Source organism: Euprymna scolopes, chromosome 14 (assembly GCF_053919585.1).
Source record: "Euprymna scolopes isolate OS-2025 chromosome 14, ASM5391958v1, whole genome shotgun sequence".
Lineage (NCBI taxonomy): Eukaryota > Metazoa > Mollusca > Cephalopoda > Sepiida > Sepiolidae > Euprymna > Euprymna scolopes.
Window position 1 is genome coordinate 97611992 of NC_136495.1, and position 25072 is coordinate 97637063.

The 25072-nt window shown below is 37.8% G+C and overlaps 1 protein-coding gene and 1 long non-coding RNA gene across 2 annotated transcripts in view; one reads left to right on the forward strand and one right to left on the reverse strand.

Moving 5' to 3' along the window:
• The window catches only part of LOC145293190 (uncharacterized), a 41004-nt gene extending 36904 nt beyond the window's left edge, over window positions 1–4100 (reverse strand). Inside the window, exon 1 of the mRNA XM_080139683.1 lies at window positions 3621–4100. Within this exon, the coding sequence (XP_079995809.1) occupies window positions 3621–3662 (42 nt within the window). The 5' untranslated portion in view covers window positions 3663–4100. The remainder of the gene's footprint in view (window positions 1–3620) is intronic.
• Window positions 235–23428, forward strand: LOC145293191 (uncharacterized). Its single transcript, XR_013869681.1, has 3 exons — window positions 235–436; window positions 10976–11055; window positions 22639–23428. It is a non-coding gene; the product is annotated as an uncharacterized LOC145293191 (long non-coding RNA).
• The last annotated feature ends 1644 nt before the right edge of the window (window positions 23429–25072 follow it).

A 25072-nucleotide genomic window follows, 5' to 3' on the forward strand; every position in this document is an offset into this window, starting at 1 on the left:
CCCCACACTTTACATTCAACGAAAAAGATTTTAGTTGTAAGAGGAGAACATTAAACAGATCTAAAAAACCACCGAGAACAAAAGAAAACCATTATATCATAAGTAGGAGTAAGGGGTTAAGAGTGGAGATTTATTTTGGTAATTGTGTTCTACTTCAAAATCTGATTCAGTGGTTTTTAACCAACAAGTTGACATAGTCTCTCATTTTGTTGGTGTGTAAAATTAGAGCCACTTACCCACCCAATCACATGCACGCGAGCTTAGTTCTGAACGTTCAGTCTCAGGAGGCCACCTTCCCAGGAATTAACCCCTCCTTTGGGAGAAGGATTGGTTTATCGCCGGGAGCATGAGACATCTCCATTGGGGAATGCTGATGAGGCGCGACCACGGCAAATTTTGCAACTCTTCAGAAATATCTCCCTTTTTAGGGGCACAGGTTGGATTCCTCTATGCTTAAATAAACTCGTGCCACATTTATTTAATATTACCCCTCTCCCCATATTTTCAAGAACATAAAGAAATATATTCAAGTTTATAATTTAGCATCTTTAATTTAGATTTGTGAAAAATGTGCCCCCACTCCACAATCATAAAAACTTTATGTTCTTATACCCTTATGTTACCATGCTATTAATATATATAAGTTAATTATAAGTTACTAAATTGTTAGGTGAAAGTATAGAATAATTACAAAACACTCTTCCCATATTAAGTGAAAAAAAATGGTACTTATGCTATTATTAGCATAAATACCATTTCTGTTTTTTTGTTTTTTTTTAATAAAATTCTTAAAATTAAATTATTTAATGAAAAAGTAAAGACAGGATCATAAAGTTTTAGTTTAATATCGGAAAGAAAAAGAAAATAGGACGTTTTTTTGTTTTGTTTTTTTACAAAAAGACGGCGAATTTCTGAATTTTGCTACTTCGGATTTTTTATGCAATGTCAGCAAAATCTTTCTCAAGAGATTCTGGTAAAAGTTTTAAACCACATTTTAACGTTATTTGCATGATGAAATATTGTTGAAGTAAATATTCGAGCAATATAATCAAATTAATTTTTTTTTTTTTTTTTTTTTTTTTGAAACGTTGGGAAACCACTGATTAAAATATAAAACATCTTTTTTAAGCATCTTCTCTTTTGGTGCTTATGCACTTTTGTTACCATTCTATTTTTAAATAGTTTTTTTTTTTTCAGGTTAAATTCAAGTTTCACTATATCTTTTTTTTTTTTTTTTTTAAATTAAATTGTTAGGTGGAAGCACAGCATAGTTACAAAACACCCTCCCGTTCTCATGTTAAGAGCTTTCAAAATAATTATTTCAGCACAGCACGGTAACAAAAGTGCGTAAGTACCTCCCCTTTTTTTTTTTTTTTTTTCTGAATTGAGAGAAAAAAGTTAAAACATGGAGATTCCGACAAGTAAAATATTTTACGAAGATATTTTCCAACGAATATTTTTTTTTTTTATATAAAATAAGAATCTAGAATAAGGTTTTTCAAGAGTTTACCATTTTTAGACAATTGGAATTGGCATATTTTTCTTTAGATGCAAAAGGGAGGGGGGAATCTTATTCACAAATCATAGAAAGGCACCATTAGGTAAATGTGAAAAAAAATATTAAAAAATGAAATTGTGGTCGCAGAATTTGTTGTTTAGGAATAATAATGTTTCTTAGTAATCACTTTAACGGGAAAGGGGACAAAATTAAGGTGGTAATGTACGGAATAAAGTCTTGAAACGTTTGCGCAAAATAAACGCAAATTTAAAAGAAACATTGAAAATAAATTACGTCAGTTTTTTTTTTTTTTCGATAACCATCCTTAGGTGTTTTAGATATATTTTCACCTTAAAATAAAATAAACACTGGGAATTCATTTCATTAGAATTTAAGCAAATTTGAAAGTTTTTTTTTTTTTTTTCCCCCCTAGAAATCAAAGTTTTAGTAGCATGTATTATATATTACTCTGCGAAAGATCTAAAAAAAAAAAAAAAAATGATGCAACTTCAGATAAAATACGTGTCACTACGAAAGTTAAGTACTATTAAAATTTTAAAAATAAACAATCATCAAAAAACCACTTCGCTAAGCATTAATGGGTGTTTGCTAGTGCAGAGAGTGATCTGCACTATTTTTTAAATCGTATTTCCAAGTTTAATTAAAGTTTTTTTTTTTTAAATTCAATTGTAAGGTTAAAGTATAGAATATGTACAAAACACCCTCCCCATGTTAAGAATGGCTTTTTAAATAATAACGTTATTATTTGCGTCCGGATCACTAGCACCCCGAGAAAAAAAAAAAAAGACAGTACTATTTAATTATTTAACTAGTAAAATTGGAAACATTGCGAAGATATATTTTTACAGCACTTATGCATTTTAATTTTTGTTTTCCGTCCGGAGAAAGGGAAGAGTTAACAACCATCCTCATACCCATGTTAAGAATCACTTTCTAAATTTGCACGAGGAGTGGTATTAAAATGTACAAGTGCCATTTTTATTTTTTAATAGACACTTTAAATCATAACCAATAACTTTAATATAAAATGTTAATTAATTGGTTTCTTTAAGAAAAAGGAAGAAAAAAGGGAACTTTCGGAGGAGGGGGGGGTAAGGAGTTACCGTCATTTCTTTTAAGAATGCAATTAAGAAATTTAAAAATTGCTTAATTTCAATGCTTACAGTTTCAAGCATCGATTAAAAACTCGTTTTCAAAATCATTTTAGCAAAAAAGTTTCTAACTTAAATTTCATTACAATAACATGATTTTTTTTTATTGTTGACAATACAAAGAACTCGTTCTAATGATGAAACGTCACGTTTGTTTTTTTTTACGCGAATCAAATTTTTTTAATAGTTATTAGATTAATAACCTTATTTTTGGTTCTCAAATATAATAATTGCATCGTAAGGTATTGGTGATATAAAGGACACAATAATTCTGGATTATCAATTAAAAATGAAGATCGTCATCGGAAAGCAAAACAATACCCCCCCCTCCCAGTATATAGAAAGATAACAAATTTCCTGAAAACATTAATTCAAAACATACAAATTAAATAAAATTACGCAATAGGGAAAATTCTGGGTATATAACTTTAGCTAGAAAGCAAACAAATTTTCTATTTGTTTACAGGATTCGATCGCAAACAATAGGTTATGTTGGATGTGTACGTGTGTACGTGTTCAGCGTCTGAAATTCTCATTTCGAAAAAATTAAGACGATTTGTAGTTTTAAAATTATCTTGGAATTAATATCAAATGTTCATTAATTTAATTCCCAGTCTCTAGGAGAATTTTGTATTTTATTAACTTTAATATGAAGAAAAAAAAATCACAATTTAAAACTTGGTTATATATATGAAAAAAAAAAGCATGTTCTTAAAAATAATCGATATTAAATAAATTTTTTTCTAAATATTTTCACTTTTTTCTTCTTTAAATGCATTAAATTGCAATGTAATTTCAAAATTGCAAATCGAATGATAGTCTTGTTTTAAAAAGAGAATTCATTTCGAGCGCTGAAAACGTACACAAAGGTTATGTTTTTGTTAGATCAGCTGTAGTGTCTACACATCAATAATTTAAAACAAACAAAACAACAAAAAAAAAAAACCTACCTTGTAAATACAAGATTTTACACTTTGGTATAACCGAGACATGATTTTAAATTGATAAAGTCCTTTAAGAGCAAAAAAGAGGGGAAATGTTTCTATTAATTCTGAACGAATTAAATTAGATGAGGGGGAAAAAAAAGGGAAAATCGCTGGGTCCGAAATTGATCCCACCTTCGGATTCTGCTAACACTCCTATTTTTTTGTTTTGTTTTGTTTTGTTTTAACAACTATACACGCAAACGGACAAAATAAAGGCGCATCCAACAGAATGTGTAAAACAAAATCCACGTCAAAATGATAATTGTTGTGATCTATCCACCGTCTTTGAAGAAAAAGAGGAATAAAAGGTTTGGAAAGATTTTGGAGATGCGATTGAAAGAAAAAAAAATTACGCTCCCAAGGAAAGCTGCCACGTTGTTTACGTTGTAAATGGTCGCAGACATTCAACACTTGATTTTGATTGGATAAAATTTCAGCCTCGATTTCGGTTCAACCAATCAATTTGCGCGTTGGCTCTCGTGTAATTCTTGTCGAAAAGAAAACCGCCAAGGCAAAACTTCCTTTCTTGGCTAAACATTAACTATATTTTTCCCATCAAAACTTCTCTCTTTTTAAGGTCGTTGATTCCCACTATAAACTAGCCTTACGTTTAACCCGCTAAAGTCAAGTTCCGTATTTCTTTGTTGACATTCTTCGTCAGCTGATCTGATTTTGATATATATGGATGCCCTGGAAAAGTCACTTCTGATTAATGTTTACCAGATTTTAAAAATAGGCAAACGAACATGACTACTTTTCAGAATAAGCAGAAACTTTAAACCTGGTAAACATTAATCGGAAGTGACTTTTCCTGGGTATTAGTATATATCAGATTAGAACAGCCGACAAAGAATGTCAACAAAGAAGCGCGGAATTTCGTTTTAACCTTGCGTTGTGAGAGGTAAGTGGGCCAATTAAAAGTGACAATTTTGTGAGAAACTTTTCATTTCCTCCACAATGAAAGACGGCCTTGTGTCTATCTTTTGCCGGTAAATTTTTACGACGTGCCCCATCGTATTATAAACACTCCAACCTCACCATGTTAAGAACAGCTTTCGGAAAAACACACCCCCAACTTCGAAAGCCGTTCTTAACACGGGGAGGTTGGGGGGAGTGTTTATTCCGAAAGCCATTCTTAACATGGGGTGGTTGGGGGTGTTTATACTACGCTGGGACAGGTAAAAAAAAAATATCCTTTTGCCTTCGTGTGGAGGCAACTAAATAGTCACAAACAAATAATCTCACTACTCTCTAGCTAAAATCAATCTGTTCTGTCTTCAGTCAGAGGAGAAATTCTTTTAAACTTTGGTAATTTTTTTGTTATTCTTGTTCCTACCTAAAGTGCCTCGTTTTGATGAGAGCTATGTAACCTCTCACATTAAAACGTTATATTATTTCTAACTTTGCCCTCGTGCCTAGGAAACTAAATAGGGACAATGATTTTCTGGTGATTTAAAAACTCTCAGATTTGCTTTTTTTATAAGCATTTTCGGTACAATTTCAGTATCGTTAAGAATAACATTAACCGAGATATAGAAAAATATATATATATATACAACTAACAAATAAGTTTCATCAAACGTATTCAAATTTAATTTTTTACCGACCTACATACTTTTAACGTTCATAAATTGTTTCAAGTTTGTGTATAATTTTTAAATTATATTTCATTCAAATCTCTTATTTTCGACGCGCAAGAAACAAAATGGGTTACTAGTCCAGTTAGTATCTTGGCCCTCTGTCATTCTTTACAAAATAGTAACAAAAAAAGAAAATGACATATCCTGCCACTAATCCTAAGTCTACTTGGCAAAATTGTCTTTCCCCTGGACAGGGTTAGTAATAGGATAAGTTATTATTTTCTTTGGTGGACCTGAACGAGAATCACCCCCCACCCCACCTCAAGAACGGCTTTCAGAATAAACCTCCCCATGTTAAGAACAGTTTTCGGAATGAACACCCCCAACCTCCTCATGTTAAGAACAGCTTCATTTTTTTTTTTGCAATTTTTTTTCAGTGGATTATTATTGACTGATATATAAGGGGGGGATTCTTGTACAGGTCCGCCTTTTCGTTTTTAACTTATTTCACCTGAAGATAAGCAACACACTCAACTATATATATATATATATATAATTTTCAGAATGTGAGAGATTATATAATTATTTCCACAGTCAAACAACGTCGTAGCTCACAAGAGCCATGACAGCCAACAAACCGGAAGTCCAAGACTCCAGTTTCGCCCTCATTATATCTATCTATCTATATATCTATAAAAGTGAACGTGTGTCTGTGTACATTTCCCTACGCAATAACTCTGTCAATTTTAAGTCTTCAGACTCGAGATTTGATATACAGGGTACTGAGATTTGGGAAAATCTACGTGATCGGTTTTCGGCCAGAAATTTGTCTGTTAACTCTACCAAACTCCTCCAACAATTTTTGGTCTAAACACTTGAAATTTTAGATATAGGTTCCTTGGACATGGATCTAACTTAATAACTTGATTTGAGCCCCAAATGATAAATATTAAGGGGTCATAATAGGGGTCAAAGTTAAAAGTAATTTGACCTCTGCGGTCGCTACCAAATTACTCAGACAATTTCTGGTCTAAACATTTGAAATTTTACATAAAGGGTATTCAGAGATAGGGCAAGCTTTTTAATTGGTTTGGGTCGAAAATTTTTAGTTACCAATATATGAATGTATGTATGTTTGCATGTCTGCCTAAAACTTTCGACAGGGCGACGGATTTTACTAAGATCAGTATTGTTTTGAAGTTCGACCTTCCAGACGACAAATATCGAAAAATTGGCTAAAAACATTAATATCTTCACCTTCAACTGGCCACTTTTCTACAGGGGGAGGGGGTCGCTTTTTTCGCCGATATTTTCGAAAGTCATCCTCTCCTTTCGATTGTCTTGCCTTAATTTAAACATAAGTCACTTCCGGTTTGGCGGTGGTCGTAACTGCAAAGACGTCAGGTTTTTTCCCCATTCTTTTCCTCATTTGCGGTACAGGTTCGAGTCTCCCTTTCTACTACCACTTTTTTTTTTTTTTTCTCAACATGCACATCCAAACATCCAGGCAACACCGGGCTGAAATGCTAGTGTCTGTGTGTGTATATGTGTACATTTCTCTACACAATAACTCCGTCAATTTTCAGTCTACAGACTCGAAATTTGATATACAGTGTAGTGAGATTTGAGAAAATCTTTGTAATCGGTTTTCGGACAGAAATTTGTCTGTTAAGGGGTCAAAGTTCAATGATTTGACCTTTGAGAACTCTACCAAACTCCTCCAACAATTTTTGGTCTAAACACTTGAAATTTTAGATATAGGTTCCTTGGACATGGATCTAACTTAATAACTTGATTTGAGCCCAAATCAATAAATGTTAAGGGGTCAGAATAGGGGTCAAATCTTTTAAAAATTTGACCGCTTCAGTCTCTACCAAATTACTCAGACAATTTGTGCTCTAAACATTTGAAATTTTACATAAAGGGTATTCAGAGATAGGGCAGGCATTTTTATCAGTTTGGGTCGAAAATTTGAGTTACCAATATATAAATGTATGTATGTATGTATGTTTGCATGATCAGTATCGTTTTGAAGTTCGACCTTTCGGATGACAAATATCGAAAAATTGGCTAAAAACATTAATATCTTCACCTTCAACTGGGCAGTTTTCTACAGGGAAGGGTTTTTTTTTACGATATTTTTTAATGTCATCCTCTCCTTTCGATTGTCTGGCCTTAATTAAAACCTACGTCACTTCCGGTTTGGCGATGGTCGTAACAGCAAAGACGTCAGTTTTTTTTCCCCGTTCTTTTCCTCCTTCGTGGTACGGGTGCGAGCATGCCTTCCTGCTGCCACTTCTTTTTTTTTTTTTTGCTCAACACACATTTCCAAACACCCGAGCAATGCTGGGCTGAAATGCTAGTATATCTACAAAAATGAAATTGTCTGTGTGTCTGCCTGCGTGTGTACATTTCCCTACCAAATAACTCTGTCAATTTTCAGTCTACAGACTCGAGATTTGTCATAAGGGGTATTGAGATTTGGGAAAATCTTTTTAATCAGTTTTCGGCCAATAATTTGGCTGTCAAGGGGTCAAAGTTCAACGATTTGATCTTTGAAAACTCTACCAAACTTCTTCGCCAATTTTGTGTATGAACACTTCAAATTTTAGATGTAGGTTCCTTGGACATGGATCAAACGTTTTAACTTGATTTGAGCTCAAAATGGTAAGAGGGTAAAATTGGGGTCAAATTTTAAAAACTTCTCAGCCAATTTTTGGTCTAAACATTTGAGATTTTACATAAAGTGTATTCAGATACAGAGCAAGCTTTTTAATCGGTTTTTGGCTGAAAATTTGGCTGCCAAGAGGTCAAAGTTCAAAAGATTTGACCTTTGTGGTCTCTAGCAAACTATTCAGCCAATTTTGGGTCTAAATATTTGAAATTTTACATAAAGGATATTCAGACAAGCAGAAATTTTTTTTAATCAGTTTTTGGGTGAAAATTTGGCTGCCAAGAGGTTAAAGTTGGAAGAGGTTTGCAGACTCTACAAAACTCCTTCACCAAGTGACTTAATACACAATATATTGTAGTCTATATTGCACTGTAGAGAACCTACTGTTGATTTTATAAAATAATTTTTTATATATAATGTTAAAGTTTAAATTGTAAATGTCAAGCATCATGCTTCAATTGTGCTCAAAACATTCATTTCGAATGAGCCCCTGTCATATCAAAGAACCTACTGTTAATTTTATATATAGAGCCTTTCGGCTTGTGTGGTAATGAAACTTTTCCAATGCACTTGTGATGTTAGGCTTTGTAAGGTTTTAATTTTGGTCAATATCGCCTGTTTCTTTCTTTTACAGGATTATTTCAATTAGCGATACTTATCAAAGACAAAGATACATATCTCTCCAACCACATAAGGTACCCCCATGTGAAATTTCATAAAAATCAACCCAGCCAATTTTGAGTCCATAGAGAATGAAGTGACACACATGGACAGTTCCTTTTATATAATAGTAGAAATATATATTATATATCAACTGACATTCTGTTTTCATGTTAAGTCACAAATTCAGAGATAATCTTACAATCAGTTTCTAGTGGTTGTAAATTGACAACTCTATTTTCTTTAATTGCAGATTTGGCAACTATCTTTATTTTGAGTTCAGCTTGGTTCGGCAATTCATCATGAAGAGACTGACATCCGAGCAGCATTTGCAAATTGCAAATGATATAATCAATTTACTGAGAGAAATATTTGATGAACAAATAATTTCAGAAAATGGACCGAAATACAGCCTAATTTAATGTGTAGAGTTTATGAAAATTGGACGTCCTATTATGCCATATACACATGGAACGTAGAGGTCATATCTCCGAAATTCTAATTAAATTATAAATGCCAAAAATTAGTCCTTGGAATATTCGTATAATAAAAATATTTTTCTATGATTTATTTTAATTTAAAATTTGCCGCTTCCAAAAAACATTCTTAAAGTCAGAATTGTATTTTCCATGATAGAAGCGTTGCTTGAATTTTAAAATAAATATGTTTATAAGCCAAATTATAACGTAATATTATGAAAATAAGCACATATTTATTTGTTTAAAATTAATATTTCGGAGATGTAGTGGGGGTCAGAAATTTAAGTGAGATTAAATTTCCTCGCCCCAAACAAATAATAAAAAAAAAGGAATGAGAACGAAACAAACGACACCTCCTTCTGATTTAAATGCACCGCATTTATTTTATAACAAAACAATAAGGTGATTACACAAAGGTGAATAAATGAACAAAACAGACAGGGTTGTTTTCTTTGTGAACGGTGACGGAGGTAATTAAATGTTTTTATGTAAGGAAGAAAACACTTCTTTTTAAGGAAGAATTAATCAATATAAAAGTTCCTCGCTTACTTAGCGGAGAGATAGAAAAGAGTAAAAAGCCCATTAGAGTAGCAAGTCCGTCTCCATGTGGAGGAATTAATTGTCAGGCGTATGCGTGTTTAACGTCCAACGCAGACGGGTCGACGTTGACGTTTACACCATGTTGCTCAAAAGGTCGACTGACTCGTTTGGACGCAAAATGCTCTTTTTATAGATCTAGACCGGCTCCAGAGAGCATTAGCTTCTGCTGATATTTTGGCGTTTGGAAATTCGTTAAAAGGATTATTTTCTTAATTTTCTCATTGGCTGGTTGTGTCACGTGATGGTGCTTTCACCTACGTCTGCCCAGCATATGTTATTTTTACTTTTGTTGTTTGAGAAAAATGTGTGGGCGTATTTGAAATTGTGCCGTTGCTGAGAGATTGTTTTTTTTTCAAAATGCGCAGGGAAAATTGCACTGAATAATGGTTAGTTATTTGCGCACGAGTGTGTGTGTGTGTGTGTGTGTGTGTGTGTGTGTGCGTGCGTGCATGCGTGCATGAGTGACTGCACAGAGATAGACTCCATCCTCAGAATTTTATACATTTTCTCTTTTCCTTTTTTTTCCCCTCTCAAATCGCTTCCAAAACTCAAAGAATGCAGTGTGACGTCTTTTTAAAAAATCTAATTAGAGTAAAAATATACAACACCGTTGTCAGACATCTGAAAATGATTTCAAAACCTTTTTTAAATTGTTGATTGATTAGAAATAATTGCTGGTTAAAATTAGATTTTATATACAAAATGATGCGTTTTATGGTTCGTTTGTGCCTAAATAGTGGGACAGATTGCTGAAACAATTTTTCACTTAAGGTGCTTAAGTGAAAAATTCTTATGGAATATTGAGATAACCTGCCGCACAAAAACTAAATAAATCATATTTTTTCACTGCGCAAGTATTGTATCAATGAGCCACATTGATAGATCTTCAACATACAGAAGGAGGGGGGGTGATATATCGTAAAACAGAAAAAAAAAAAATCTATTTCAATGAATTTTAGGGAGAACGTGACACGTCTGACCTAAAATGTAACCGACCGTTGTCAAACTTCTTAACTACAAGTTGCCGGAGGGAAAAGGAATGTCTCCTCAAGGAACAGTAACATGATAAATAAGTTGCTATACTACTTTTTTTATATTTTACTTGATGATATTTTTATTATTATTATTATTATTATTATTATTATTATTATTATTGTTTGTTTGTTGGCAGTAACCATTTAACTTCGAAATGTTGGAACCAGGAAGTTTTTCTTATTTGTTTCTATTTACTTGCTCCCCACGAGGACAGAACACCCCAAAATTGTGCACTTTGGATTAGAAGAAAAAATTTAATTGCCTTAGTCTAAAAGGATTTCTCCTTTACAGATCGAGGACAGAAAAGATGAAGTTTGGTATCAGAACAGATCCTACACTTTGCTCCTCTTCACGGCACCACTCACAATAAGGTGATTTTTCAGTGTTTCACCATTTCTTTTTGTTGTTTAAGTCAATTTAAGTTTTATTGTTGGCACCCATTTCTCTCCTCGTCATCAAAGTAATCTAACTCATCGAATTAATTTCCTTGAAGAATAAGAACAATGTTTAAAAAATAAAATTTAAAAAGGAAATGGGTTGTTTAGTGCACTGCAGTTCCCCTTCTCCGAGAAGAGAAAGGAGTAATATGGGTACAGTAGCACCCAAGAAAAGCTTTCTATTGAGTTTTATTGTACCCTTATATGTGTAGGAGAAGAATACAGAAATGAGGCGGTGTAATTAGTTCTTTCCATTGCTGTGCCACAAAAGCAATATGTCAAGGCTTGACGACTCCTTCCTATGAGACTAAAACACCACGTTTGCAGTTTGTGCCCTGATGACGTTCTTCATGATTTTGGTTATACTAAGATTATCATAGCGTCTTGTTATGTTTGGTGGTGGTGGGGAGGGACTATGTGAATACTTTGCTCAATAATTCATTATACAATAATCCCGAAGGAAATAAGGTGCACATTTTAAATCAAATGAAGAGAAAATATAAAACACGTGTGAAGCTTTCAGATTTATTTTGGGAACGAACAGAACACATCTATTCCTGCCTAAATACGTAAACAAGTTTCTATTGTTTTTCTAGTAGTAAACGCCAGCTTACATTCACCCCCACCCCCAACACGCGCACGCGCGTACATTCAAACATTCACACACATTCACACACTCGCACGCACACACATTCACACACACATGCACATACCTGCTGGAGAGATAATAGATGTCTACAGTAGAGAACTTGAGTCTCTCTGTACATGGATTTGTCAGGACAACCTGACAAATCCATGTACAGGATACTTCTTCCTACAATAAACCGTAACTAAATATTTAAAATAACGCAGTATTTAAAGGCCAAATAAGATCTCCTCTGTATGGCTATCCTGCACTGGCTTAGGAATTGTGCACCTTCTCTAAGTGATTTTATTTAGAGTAACAGCACTAAGCTGGATATTCCACCAAACTAGATGGGTACTTGTCCTGGATTTCAGTAAGACTAAAAGAACCACAAGAAAGATATAACATTTAAAATGGTCATTTGGGGAGCGGGAAATAATCTTCGAAACTTCTTTACTAACTTAATGTTTGAGAGGCAAATGAGAACTTTAATGGAATATTCAAATATCTATCTGTCTCATAAAGATCAAATCTTTGAGCTCCTTGATTTCTGAGAACTTTGACTAAAGTAAAATGAAGCACACACATACATACATATATATATATATTCACACACATATATATACATATATATATATATATATATATACTCCTATAAATTCGTTTTTCTTTTGTGTGTATTGATATTCATATTAAAAACCCTCTTTTCTATTTATTTAAATATTTATTTAAGAAGAAAAATCACAAATTTTACAGAATTTTAGGGTTAAAATTATATAAAACAGGCAACTAATTCTTTTTAAATGTGGCATGAGGCCAGAAAGGGTGTGGGGGGGGGGGAAGATGGGTGTCGGGGGTCGTCCACTTGTCTATTCCCTATCACTAGTTGCAATCACCACAATGCCGCATTCACTCTAGGAGTTGGATCTACTTAAAGCCCCAGATGACAATATGTACAATTTTTTTTTTTTTTTTTTTAACAATAAAATTATATACAATGGCTTTTCCTTTCTTTTTTTTTTTTTTTTTTTTTTTTAAATTAAAATATATAATGCCTTTATATTTACAATGAAATAATGACAAAATGGAGATTGTGATGTGTATGATATATGCGGATGAAATTGTGATGTGTATGATATATGCGGATGATGGGCGGGGATAATGAGAGCCTTAAAAACACCCCAAAATAAAGAAAAATAACAGTAATAAAAATTAAATGAACCAAATAAAACGTTAAACGGTGACTGTGTTAGTACGGACCCACCCTTACCTATTTAATTTTGAAATGGTTCCTGTTTTCCGGTATCGGCCGAAAACAAGGAAGCACTTCCTAAGAGGGAGTGGGCACAGCTACGGACAAAATAAAGGGGGGGGGGAGGGATATTCTGTGACCTCCAAGAAAAATAACATCGGGACGGGTTGGGACTAAAATAAATTAATCAGGACTGGGCTTCTTTGGAGGTATCCTAACACCTAAAAATAAAAATTGGGGACATGGAACTCATTTATACCAACTAGCTAAGGGACTGATCCACTACGGGATTATCTTGATCTGGTCTGGGGGTTGCTTTTACGGTCGGCGTGTGCCATGCCTAGGCAGGGAACACGTACTCAAGCCTGTTTCGTACAAACGCACATAAGCTAGCGGTGTGAATCCACCTCCTACTAAACTGTGAGCGAGATAACCTCCTTCTATCGCATCTGATTTTGATTTTAAGTTGGTGTTTAAAATACAAAATCAAATCCCGATGAGAAGGCGGCTCCCCCCACGCCCTATCTCTATGCGTGAAACCCACACTACCAGTCTAGCTACGGCCAAGGTCGCTAGGAACACCATTCGTTCCTCCCTAGGCCACAAGGGATCTGCGTTGTAGACAACGGATGCTAAATCCAGGATCGTCACCTGATCGGGGATGATGCGAGCCGTGACCTCACTGACATACTCCCAGAATTCACGGAGCTTGGAACAAGTATAAAAAGCATGTTCTACGGTTTCTAAGCTATCTTCGTCGCACCGTAGACAAAAGGGACTAAATACCATACCAATTCTAAACAATATGTCATTGAGGGGTAGAGCGTTTCTAACCAATCGCCAGGTCAGGGAAAATTGTGAATTGTTTAGGTATCCCCGGCCTGGCGCCCAATTCCACAGAGAGCGAACCTCCCCCTCCGACAGCTGCAGCCGCTCCCCAAGCGGGTCCGAAGCGGTCCCCACCACTAATCCCTGATATAATGCCCTTCTAGGCTGTGCAAGGTCCAAGGACCCTGGCATCGCTCTAAGCGCATTTCGGCATTCGTTGAAGAATCTTGATTGCCCTCTCGGCCTTCTTTGGCATTCAATTAAATGATTGGGGATAAGGTCGGGAAAAGCTGCACCGACCGCGGGACCCCAATCAGACTCCTCAATCAGAGTTCTACCCAAGAACGCCAACCTTTTGGCATTTTTGTGGCTAGCCAGGTCGGGCATCCCCAGGCCCCCATCTTCAAGACGTTGAGTGCAGACCTGTCTACGGACAAGCGGCCGTCGCTCATTCCACAACAGTAAGAAGAGCGCATGCGTTAAGGCCGCCATGCGGACCGCAGGCAGAGGAAGTACAGCCAATCGGTAAAGGATCAGCGGAAACACATAAGTGGCGCATGCCTCCGCCCTACCTTTAAGGGACAATCCCCTTCGAAGCCAAACCCTCACAGACGCTTCGACCTTGCTCTGTACTTCCGACCAGTTCTTATCTAGACATAGACCGGGTCCAAACCAAACACCCAGAATACGGACCGGGCCATCCGTCCAGACAAATGCGCCAGGCAAAGCATTCGAGCCCCGCCAAGCGGCCAACCTCAGGCCAACGGATTTGCTGAGATTGACTACGGCCCCTGTAACTTGTTCATAACGCTTGAGAGCCTTAATCACCGTAATAATATCAACGACGCTCGAAACAAATACGGTGACATCATCGGCAAACGCGGAAACCCTGGCTCGCGCACCGCCAGGAAGAGCAATTCCGCGCAGGGCCGGTCCAGCCACCCTGGTCCTCACTTTCCTAAGGAATGGTTCCAGCGCGAGGACATACAGCAAGGGCGACAACAAACACCCCTGTCGCACCGACCGAGAAACCGCGAACGGCGCCGACCGCACCCCGTTGACCTGCACAACTGCCGTCGGACGAGCGTACAAAATGGAAATCCATCTGCAGAAGCCGGATCCAAATCCGGCGGTCTCTAAAACAGCCATCAGGAAACGATGATCCACCCTATCAAACGCCTTGGACTGATCCAAATTAATCAGCGCGGCTTCAGTGTCGTCTTCTAAATTTTCTATGACTGTACGTATCAAATGCAAATTACTTTGAATTGATCTTCCCTTCACAGCGTAATTCTGATCCGGTTCGACCAAGTCAGCGATAACAATCTGCAAACGATTCGCCAGCACTCGGGCCAGGATTTTTAAATCCGTATTCAGCAACGTGATTGGCCTAAAATCATCTATCCCCCAACATGTGTGTCGTTCCTCTTCAGAAGTGTGACCACTCCTTTGGTAACCTGACTCGGGATAGATCCCGTGTCAAACCAGTGGTTAAACACACCCGTCAGAATCGGAACAAACATGTGCGACATCCTCAAGTAAAGTTCGTAGGGTAGTCCATCCAGTCCTGGTGATCTGTTATAGGCGACCTGCTTCATAGCAGCTATGACCTCACACTCTGTAACCCGACCATCGCAACCAGCCGCTCGGGCCGCCTCCAGGCGGGGCGAGCCAGCTAAATAGTTGCCAAACTCCTGGACGCGGAGCCTGGACAGCTGTGCAAAGAGATCTTCAAAGTGCACTCGAAACCGCTCGCAAATCCCCCGAGCCGACACTAAGGAGTCCCCTTCCGGACTCTGAATTTTACGAATGTAGTTATCCGATTTGCGCCCGAGCGAATAGACTCATTCGGCTTTGTCAACATTCACAGCTTCGTTGGGCATCTTTTTAATTCTAGCCCTAACTACCTGGCTCTGATATCGCTCGCTAGCCAAACGACTCAGGTCCGCCTTAGCTAACCCTATTTCTAGGGAATCCCCCCCAGCCACGGCCCGGGATAGTCTATCCTCTAGACGCTTCTCTGCCTTGGCCCTATCTAGCGCGAGGCGTTGGCCATATTTGACAGAGAAGTCTTTAATGCTAGATTTGGCGTTTACCCACCACTTACTCCCGGTAACCGCCCCCACTAATCCCTTCTGTATGTGTTTAGTTAGCCTTTCCCAAAAGTCACCTATCTCCAGTAGGGAGGTATTTAACTTCCAGTACCCAGCTAACTTGGGGTTGCTATCTAAGTCTAACCTGGCCACAAGTAGTTTGTGGTCAGAGTGGCCTAACCAGTGGAACATGGGACAAGATATGTATTCTATGTTGCCTCTTCTAACTAACAACCGATCCAAGTAAGTACTTGAAGCGGAAGGCCTGCTAGAGAGCCACGTCCACGTCTCCCGCCCCGGGTGATCCACCCGATACCTGTCTACCAGATCGCATCTAGCCATCAGGTCCGACAGACTGGTTTCACACCCATCCGTCCTGCTAGTCCCGCCCACCTTATCTGCCCTGGGGTCAAGGATGGCATTCCAATCACCCACTAGTATTAACCGTTCCGAACCCCCGAGAAACACCTCCAACCGCCGGAAAAAGGAAACCCGCTCCCGTACGCAATTGGGCGCATACACCATGACGACTCGAAACGCTCTATTTGCCACGGCAACATCGGCCACGATCAGTCTACCATCAGTATCCGCGTGAACAACGCTAACCGTTGCAGAAAGGGTGCGCCTAACTAACAAAGAAACCCCCCTACTTTGACTATCACCGTATGTTGAAAAGACATCATAATGCCCCTCCAGCACCCGATGATCATCAACGCAATCGTAGTGAGTCTCCTGTAACGCAGCCACATCTATATTCATCGACATGAGGTCCCTCAGTACCCTAGCGGCTTTGCTTCGGCACCTCATGCCCCTAACGTTCAAACTACACAAGCTCAAGGACGTGGCCATTGTGTCTAGATATCCGCAACCACCGACCTAAAGTCTTTGCTAGAAAGGGTGCCGCAGGACTGGGCGAGGTTGCCCGAAAGCAACTCGGACGTTACTCGTCCGTCTCGCGCAATACCTCCGACATCCAGGGGAAACGTTAATTTAAGGGCCCTATACAAACAAGGGTGGACGTAAATAGGAACCCTACCTTCGCATCTCGGCGCCAGCTGATTGAGGGAGTCATGCCTCTCTTCCACCAACTTTAAATCTGGAATCGCCCTCCTGGCGTCGTCGATCATATTCCACATGGCCTTCGTGCGTTCAGTTTTTTTATGGCGCACAAAGGTCATGACTAGGGGGGCGTCTGGGAAGTTTTTAGGGTTGGTAACACTTTTCCCGTCGATTATTTTCATTTCTCTAAGCGGCTTAATCAGACCCCTATGGCGCTGCGTTATATACGTGTCAGCGTGAAGGGGGTCTACTTCGCAAATCCGGTCTCCAGGAAGGTAGGGGAGCTTTTTCGTCTTTTCACTCCTTACAGGAGATACAGAGGCGGCTCTTCTACCGCTGTTGGTTTTTGTCGCCGGCTTCTCCCGGGACAACAAGCGGGCACCAGTTGGGGGGGTATCGAAAAGGGATGGGGATTTTGGTTCAGCCGATGGGGTTAGGGTAGGGGTTTTGGGTGGCTGCACCGTAGAGACAGTCTTCTCTACATTCATAGGGGACGGGGAACGGGACCCTGCCTCCTTGTTTTTTCTCGCCTTCTTTTTAGTTTCCTTTTTCGGCACTTGGTACTCTACCACAGTAGCCGTTTCCTTATCGTGCTCCCCTTCTGAGTCAGACGAGGAGACCGGATGCATTCTTTTCTGGCCGCTAACAACTTCTTTAGTGGTAACGTTGGTGGAAGAGACCGTTGACGACACTGTGGGAACCGGCCGACCTTGTACCTCAGGGGGCTGCTCTCTTGTGGAGGGGGTCTTAGTGGTTCTGCCATTCTTCTTTACCACTGTAGTCCAGCCGTCCGACGTTGTTGCTTCTTTGCCCCCTCCGGTTAGCTTCTCAGGGGCTGCTGGTACCACTGCCGCCGGTTTTGCTACTACTACTACTGTCTGCGGGTTTCTTTTCGGACATTCCCGTGCCATATGGCCCTGCTGTTGACAATTCCAACAGTGGGGCCTGCGACCTTCTACTATAATGCTCATCGACCATATGTCGCACCTGAGCATGGGGGGGATGTTTTGTAATCCTTCCTTGTCAACACGCATTTTTAGGTTGTAGTCCCCTACCATAAGGTTACGGGGACCACGGACAGGAATGACGGACTCTACGTCCCCATATTGACTCATAAAGGCACCTAATTGCTCAGGGCCGAGAATACAGGGGACTCCCAAAATAGACACGTTCGTCCGCGTCTTACTTAAATATTCCGGCTTAAGTTGAATATGTCGCCACATGTGTTTCGATTTGAATATATTGACGGCGTCTTCTTCTTTGGGCAGTAGTAAATCCCACACTGCATAGCTTCTACGGCAGATATAGGTTGCGGGGATATTTAATTCCCCCAGAATTTTCGCCATGTCGTCTTTCGGCACACCGGTTAATGCTCGTTTCTTTGTGTCTATGGAGACTAACGATATTATTCTCTTCGAAAGTTCTTCCATAGTTTTCGGTTCTACTCTAATAACATTACCGTCGGTCAAATCCTTGTATTTTGTATCGAATAACCGGCGGTAATCCCCGAGAGTTAGTTGCGACTGGGGGCCCCATTCTTTGACCACTGCCGCCGCGGCCGTCTGCGGTGTTGATATTATCGTCGGTGACACTGTTAACGGCGGTGATTTCTGTTCCAGGGGAATAATAGAGCCGGACGAGTCTATTGTTTGTGAACTCCCTGGCAACGTCGGCCACTCTCCTGGTTTCTCCTTTGGGGACGACGGTTTAGGGGTCAGTGCCGGTTCTTTTGTGGCTGTGGTACTAGCTGCCCCATTCTTTTTTTCAGTCTGAGCGGCCCCCTTTCTTTCTCGTTGACGCGACTTTCTCGCTTGTCGTAGCAGCGGTCGCCGCGTGTTGCATTCATCTGCGCTACTGTCGCTGCTACTAAATTCTAAGTCGGCTTGCCTCGCGGCGTTCAACTGTTCATCTAGAAGCATTAACATATTAATAGCCTCTTCCCTGTCGTCCGGCAACCCGTTCGAAAACGTCTGCTCCGACTCGGTGTTCCTCAATATTGAGATATCTCCAGAGGTTGCTGGTTTAATTCCCGACCCTAGGGGGTCCGTTCTCCTATGGGCGGGAGGGCTGACAATTAAAGCCCTCTTCCTCTTGTGATTCCACCGAGTCGGAACACCTCTTTCAGCTGGCCTAAATCTACTGCTACTACTATTACTGCCAGGAACAGCAGTACGACTAGTTACGTGAGAGTCGCTGCCTAACGCAAACGATTCCCCTAGATTAGCGGTGCGGGGGATAACACCGAGTTTTGTGCGGGGGTCAACACTAATCCATCCTAGTGGTCTGTCTACTGGGCCTGAACCGGCGGGCGTGTCGGGGACACGAACGCCAGAACCCGGGTTAGGCAGGGGGGCGGAACCCGGACCACGTGGCGGTAGAATTTTTCCAAGGCCTAATCCGGTGCTCAGAGGTGGCCGAAGCCCCCTCTGGGAACCGGACCCCGGGCTAGGCATGTCTGCACTGGAGCCCGGACCAGCTACCCTCCTCCTCTACGTCTTCTTTCCGGTTGGCCTGGCTGAAGCTTCCGTTGGATATGACACTGAACAACCACCTCAGACGCAGACCGGTCGAGTCGGGAAAAGAGACAACCTGAAATAATTCGAAAACAAGACAGTTAATGGCCTCGCGGGGAGGCAGAAAAATAAAAACAAGGCTCACCCGCCCAACAGGGACCGGCAGCCGGTCTTTGGACAGCAGCAAACAGAAAAGACAGCCGAACTCAACGCTCTTTTCTATTTATTTAAAAAGAAAATACAATTTTGTTATATATGGGTTATGAAATTGCATTCACTAGCAAAATATCTAGTTAATTTGCATATTCTTTTAAACATTCATTTTAATTAATTCTCTATTAGTTTTTTTCGGTTTTCTTATGGGATGATCATCTTTAGTTAACTATTACGTATAATTATATTCATGCAGATATTCTACATGATTTATACTTGCATTATATTTGCGTAAAAAGTTTACAGTAAACACAAAATTGTTTCCATATATATTTATGTATACATATATATTTTTGTTTAATCTATAAACGTGAACGTGTCTGTGTGTGTACATTTCCCTATGCAATAACTCTGTCAATTTTAAGTCACCAGACTCGAAATTTGGTATACAGGGTACTGAGATTTGAGAAAATCTTTATAATCCGTTTTTTGCCAGAAATTTGACTGCTAAGGGGTCAAAGTTCAACGCTAGTATATATATATATATATATATATATATATATATATATATATATATATATATATATATATATATAAATAAGTGAAAATGGCTGCATATGTGTGTATATGTGTGTCTGTGTACATTTCCCTACCAAATAATTCTGTCAATTTTCGGTCTAGAGACTCGAGATTTGACATAAGGAGTATTGAGATATGGGAAAATTATTTTAATTGGTTTCCGGCCAGAAATTTGTTTGTCAAGGGGTCAAAGTTCAATGATTTGACCTTTAAAAACTCTACCAAACCCCTCCGCAAATTTTGGGTCTAAACACTTGAAATTTTAAATGTAGGTTACTTGGACATGGATCAAACTTTTTAATTTGATTTGAGCCCAAAACAAATGTTAAGGGGTCAAAACTAGGGTTAAAGTTTTAAAAAATTTGACCTTTGCGGTCTCTACCAAATTACTCAGCCAATTTCTGGTCTAAACATTTGAAATTTATCATAAAGGTTATTCAGAGATAGGGCAAGCTTTTTAATCGGTTTGGGTCGAAAATTTGAGCTGCCGAGAGGTCAAAGTTCAAAATATTTGACTTTTGCGATGTCTCGCAAACTACTCAGCCAATTTTGGGTCTAAACATTTGAAATTTATACATAACGGGTATTCAGACATGTGGCAAGCATTTTAATCAGTTTCGGAGCGAAAATTTGGCTGCCAAAAGGTCGAAGTTGAAAGAGTTGACCTTTGCAGATTCTACCAAATTCCTCTGCCAATTTTAGGTCTATAGACTTGAAATTTTAGATGTAGGTAACTTGGACGTGGGTTAAACTTTGTATTTTGAGCAAAATAATAAATGGGGTCAAAATTAGAGTCAAATTTTAAAAAATTGACCTCTGCGATCTCTACAAAATTACTCATTTTTGAAATCTTACATAAAGTGTATTCACACGTAGGGCAAGTTATGAACAGTTATGAACAGTACATAGGACCCGAGTAAAGCTGGGCTGAACTGCTAGTATATATATATATATATATATATATATTATTATATATATTATTATATATATATTTATTAACTGTTTGCTCATATATATATATATATATATATATATATATATATATATATATATATATGAGCAAACAGTTAATAAAATATGTTAAAAAACACTTTGAAATGAGTTAAAAACATATTTAATCTGAAAAGGAAACACTAGATAAATGGATAGTCCTTAATTCGCGGAGTTTCGAAGAAATACTCTCCTTCTCATCAGAGGGAAGGAATTAGCAAAATGCGGGATCGGATTTTGCATGCAGAAGTATTTGATGAAACAACAAGTAAGTCAAAGATCTTACTTGAAAACATATATATATATATATATATATATATATTAGAAAAACTGGATATTTGGTAATTATAGAGATTTTCTGACATCTCTGACCAAAGAAATATTGTTATTAATTCTATATAACGCAGTCTTTCTTTTAAACGTAAACTGGTATGAATTAAGAACTTGCTTGATTGAATATTAAAATGAAAAACATTCTCAGAAATAAATTGCTTGATCAGATATTCAATTTGAAAGCATTTTTAGAAATAAAATACTTTAAATTTGAAAACATTTCACAGTACAAAAACTGCTTGATCACATTTTAAATTTAAAAACAATTTACAGAAATAAAATTGCTTGATCGGATTTTACATTTGTAATCATTTTTAGAAAGAAAATTGCTTTATGTTATTTTAAATTTTGAAAAAAAAAAACTTTACAGAAATAAAAGTGCTTGATTGGATTTTAAATTTGAAAACATTTTACAGAAATAAAAATTGCTTGTTCTGATTTTAAATTTAATTCGAGATCATGTATCATCTGGAGACAAACATTATTTCATGGTGAGGTTATTGTAAAGAAATTCCTTTTTATCTCAGATAGTGAAAGAATACTAATGATAAAATGTAATCAATTATTTTAGATTTATTTTTATCAAAGTAATTTTTATTTCCGGATCACCTTTCACTAGTTATACAAAAATTATTCCATTGATTTAATTTACTGAAACATGCATAAATATTTGCGATAGTTAAAATAGCAAGTTGAGTTCTCATACAAAATGGCCAATGAACAAGTAGTGGGAAAGCCTGCGTTCTTTATGTCTGGTCTGTATGATTTTACCGTGAGAGCAATGACATGATTTGCTATGGCCAGTCTTCCAATATACCACAACACTCAGCTAACACAGAATTAATAATTGAAAAAAGGCATATATGATTCAACTAGAGATGAAATACAGCGGTTGTAATGATATAATTTATTGTGTGAAAGAGAAGAGAAGAAATATGTGGGAGAAAAGTGTTCATAAAAGGAACGTTCCAAAAGTAATGCCTCCTATTTTTTTATTCCACCCCAAATGGATCAGAGAGGATTGCAAATTGCATTATTATGATGACTGAAAGTATGCATTCATGATTTGAAAGTTTCCTCTCTCTGTTGCAGATATTGGCAGTGTGATACTCTAACAAAGCAGCTGTGTCATGGATGTGCATCAGCAGCAGAACTGCGTTATTGAATTCCTGGCAAAAGTGCATTGAGAATGGTGGTGACTGTGTTGAAAAATAAATTCCGAAGTGCAAAAGGTCACTCATTTTAATCATACCACTTTCGTCTTTATAGCTTTTCAACCTTTTGAATTAAAAAAAAATAGGAGGCTTTACTTTTGAAATGACCCTTGTATGACAAACACGCTCCATACACAGCCATTGTTCATTACTGGCAAAAGTGCATTAAGAATGTTGGTGACTATGTAGAAAAATAAATTCTGGAGGAAAAATGGTCACTTGTTTTAATGGTACCACTCCTGTGTTTGTAGCTGTGCAACTGTTTGAGTTAAAAAAGAAAAAAAAAGATAAGAGGTTTTACTTGTGGAACCACTCTTGTAGATTTGCCTGTTGAGAGTTGTGGTCTGTTTCTTTAGACAATGCTAATGATGTGTGTCATCAAAGTTTATAGTGAGTGACAAAACCATATGGTCCCCCCTCCAATAACATTGCCAACCCCAATGGTGTTTCCTGTGATCTTCTTCTCCTTCATCTTTGTTTCATTAATGTTTATATGTAGATGGCAATAGAGAAAAGACAACACAATGCATGTAAAGAGTTCTATTGCATGGTTCCTTTCTTGAGAGAAAAAACTACAGTGACACTGCTAAAGGCAACGTAAACCTCAATTAGTTCCTCATGCAACGTTTTTCCTTTTTTGAAAAAGAAAAACAAGAAAACAAAATAAATCTAATAAAAAGCAACAGACAAAAAAAAAAAAAGATAATGACCGAGGCATTCATTGGGCTGACTACCCTTTTATTTAACAGGGATTATTCTGCCCTTTTCACTTTGGACTCAATTTAAGATGCATAGTCTTTGAACCTAGCAAGATTTCTTACTAGTCTTTCTGACCATGTCATCCTCACCCTTTCTAGGTTTGATTTTGTTGGAGATGGTGTTTGGCTCAATCTTTCTCTTCTGTCATTTTCTTGTTGAGATATCTGGGGGTTACAAGTCTCTTCTGTACCCAGTCCCACATTCGCTGGTACCTCACGATGCAATTGGAATGGTTAGTAGATTGGTGATGATAATGGGGATTGTTCTGTTTTTTTTTTAATTCACCCAATTTTGTTGATGCAGCTCTCCATTAACTTTGACATGGTATGACCTCTCATCCAGTCTCTGCCACACAATGATTTTCTTCCATTCTTTCTAATCTCTTCTTGGTGATTTAATTTGTACCACACTTCCGGGTGCAATGGTTGAAGTGGTTTTACTTTGTGATTGAAGCAATGTTCTTCCTTCCTGAGTTATATTCTTCCTTCCTGCTCCCCGACATAATTATCGTATTTAAATTTTTGGGTAATTCTGGTTTGAGTAGATTTTTGGTTGGAAAAAGTGCCTTTGTTCTGGCAATTATAAGTCTTTTGAAAAATTCTTGCTGGAAACAGCTAGTTGGACTAAAAAAGATGCAACATTCTTAGTGGATCAAAAACTACAACTAGATGCTTGTAGGGCTATGTGGATTGTAATGGGAGCTCATGGCAGCATTCTAGTGTAGAAAGACTAGACAATCCCCTCTTTTTTAATATAATCATCAGACAGATAGCACCCTTCTCTTTGAAATGCCCATGCTTTGGAACATGAATGGATGTGAGACAGACAAGTAACTCTATCCATTCCCTAGTGCATCATATATATACACAGGTGGCAAAAAGAAAGTCTGCACTTGTAATTTTTTCAAAAACTGCAAATTTAAGCTAAATTTAATGTAACCTAGAATATTTCAATTAAAAGTCAAATATGAACAGGTAAAATTATAGAGGAATAAAAGGTGAATCAAATGAGGTGTAGGTTGTTTAAACAGTTACATTAAATTTAGCTTAAATTTGCAGTTTTTGAAAAAATTGCAAGTGCAGACTTTCTTTTTGCCGGCACTATATATATATATATATATATCTTTCTCTACTCACGCCACCTACCCTTCCAAATGTGGAGCAAACAGAAATAGCACAAATTAGGAAAAATCAATTTTAGTAGAAATCAGTACATGTGGGTCAAGGACATTCAGAGAAAGTAATTTGACATTCACTGGCCATCAGTGGCATGGAGTCATATCGTTAAGACATGTCTTAACGATATGACTCCACAGTGAAACAAATGAGGAAATTGCTGTACACCCATGTTTAACTCATGGAGAGTTAGAGTTAACTGCATGGAAATATGTGAGGCAGCTTATAGATTTTCCTGCATGGCAGAAGAGGGCGAACTTCTAAAAGAGAAATTATGCTTGAATGCAAGTCGATATATATATAATGATCTCCCAAATCACATTCTTAGATTATTCGTAGATGTTTATGCAGACAACATTACCATCTATGACAACACTT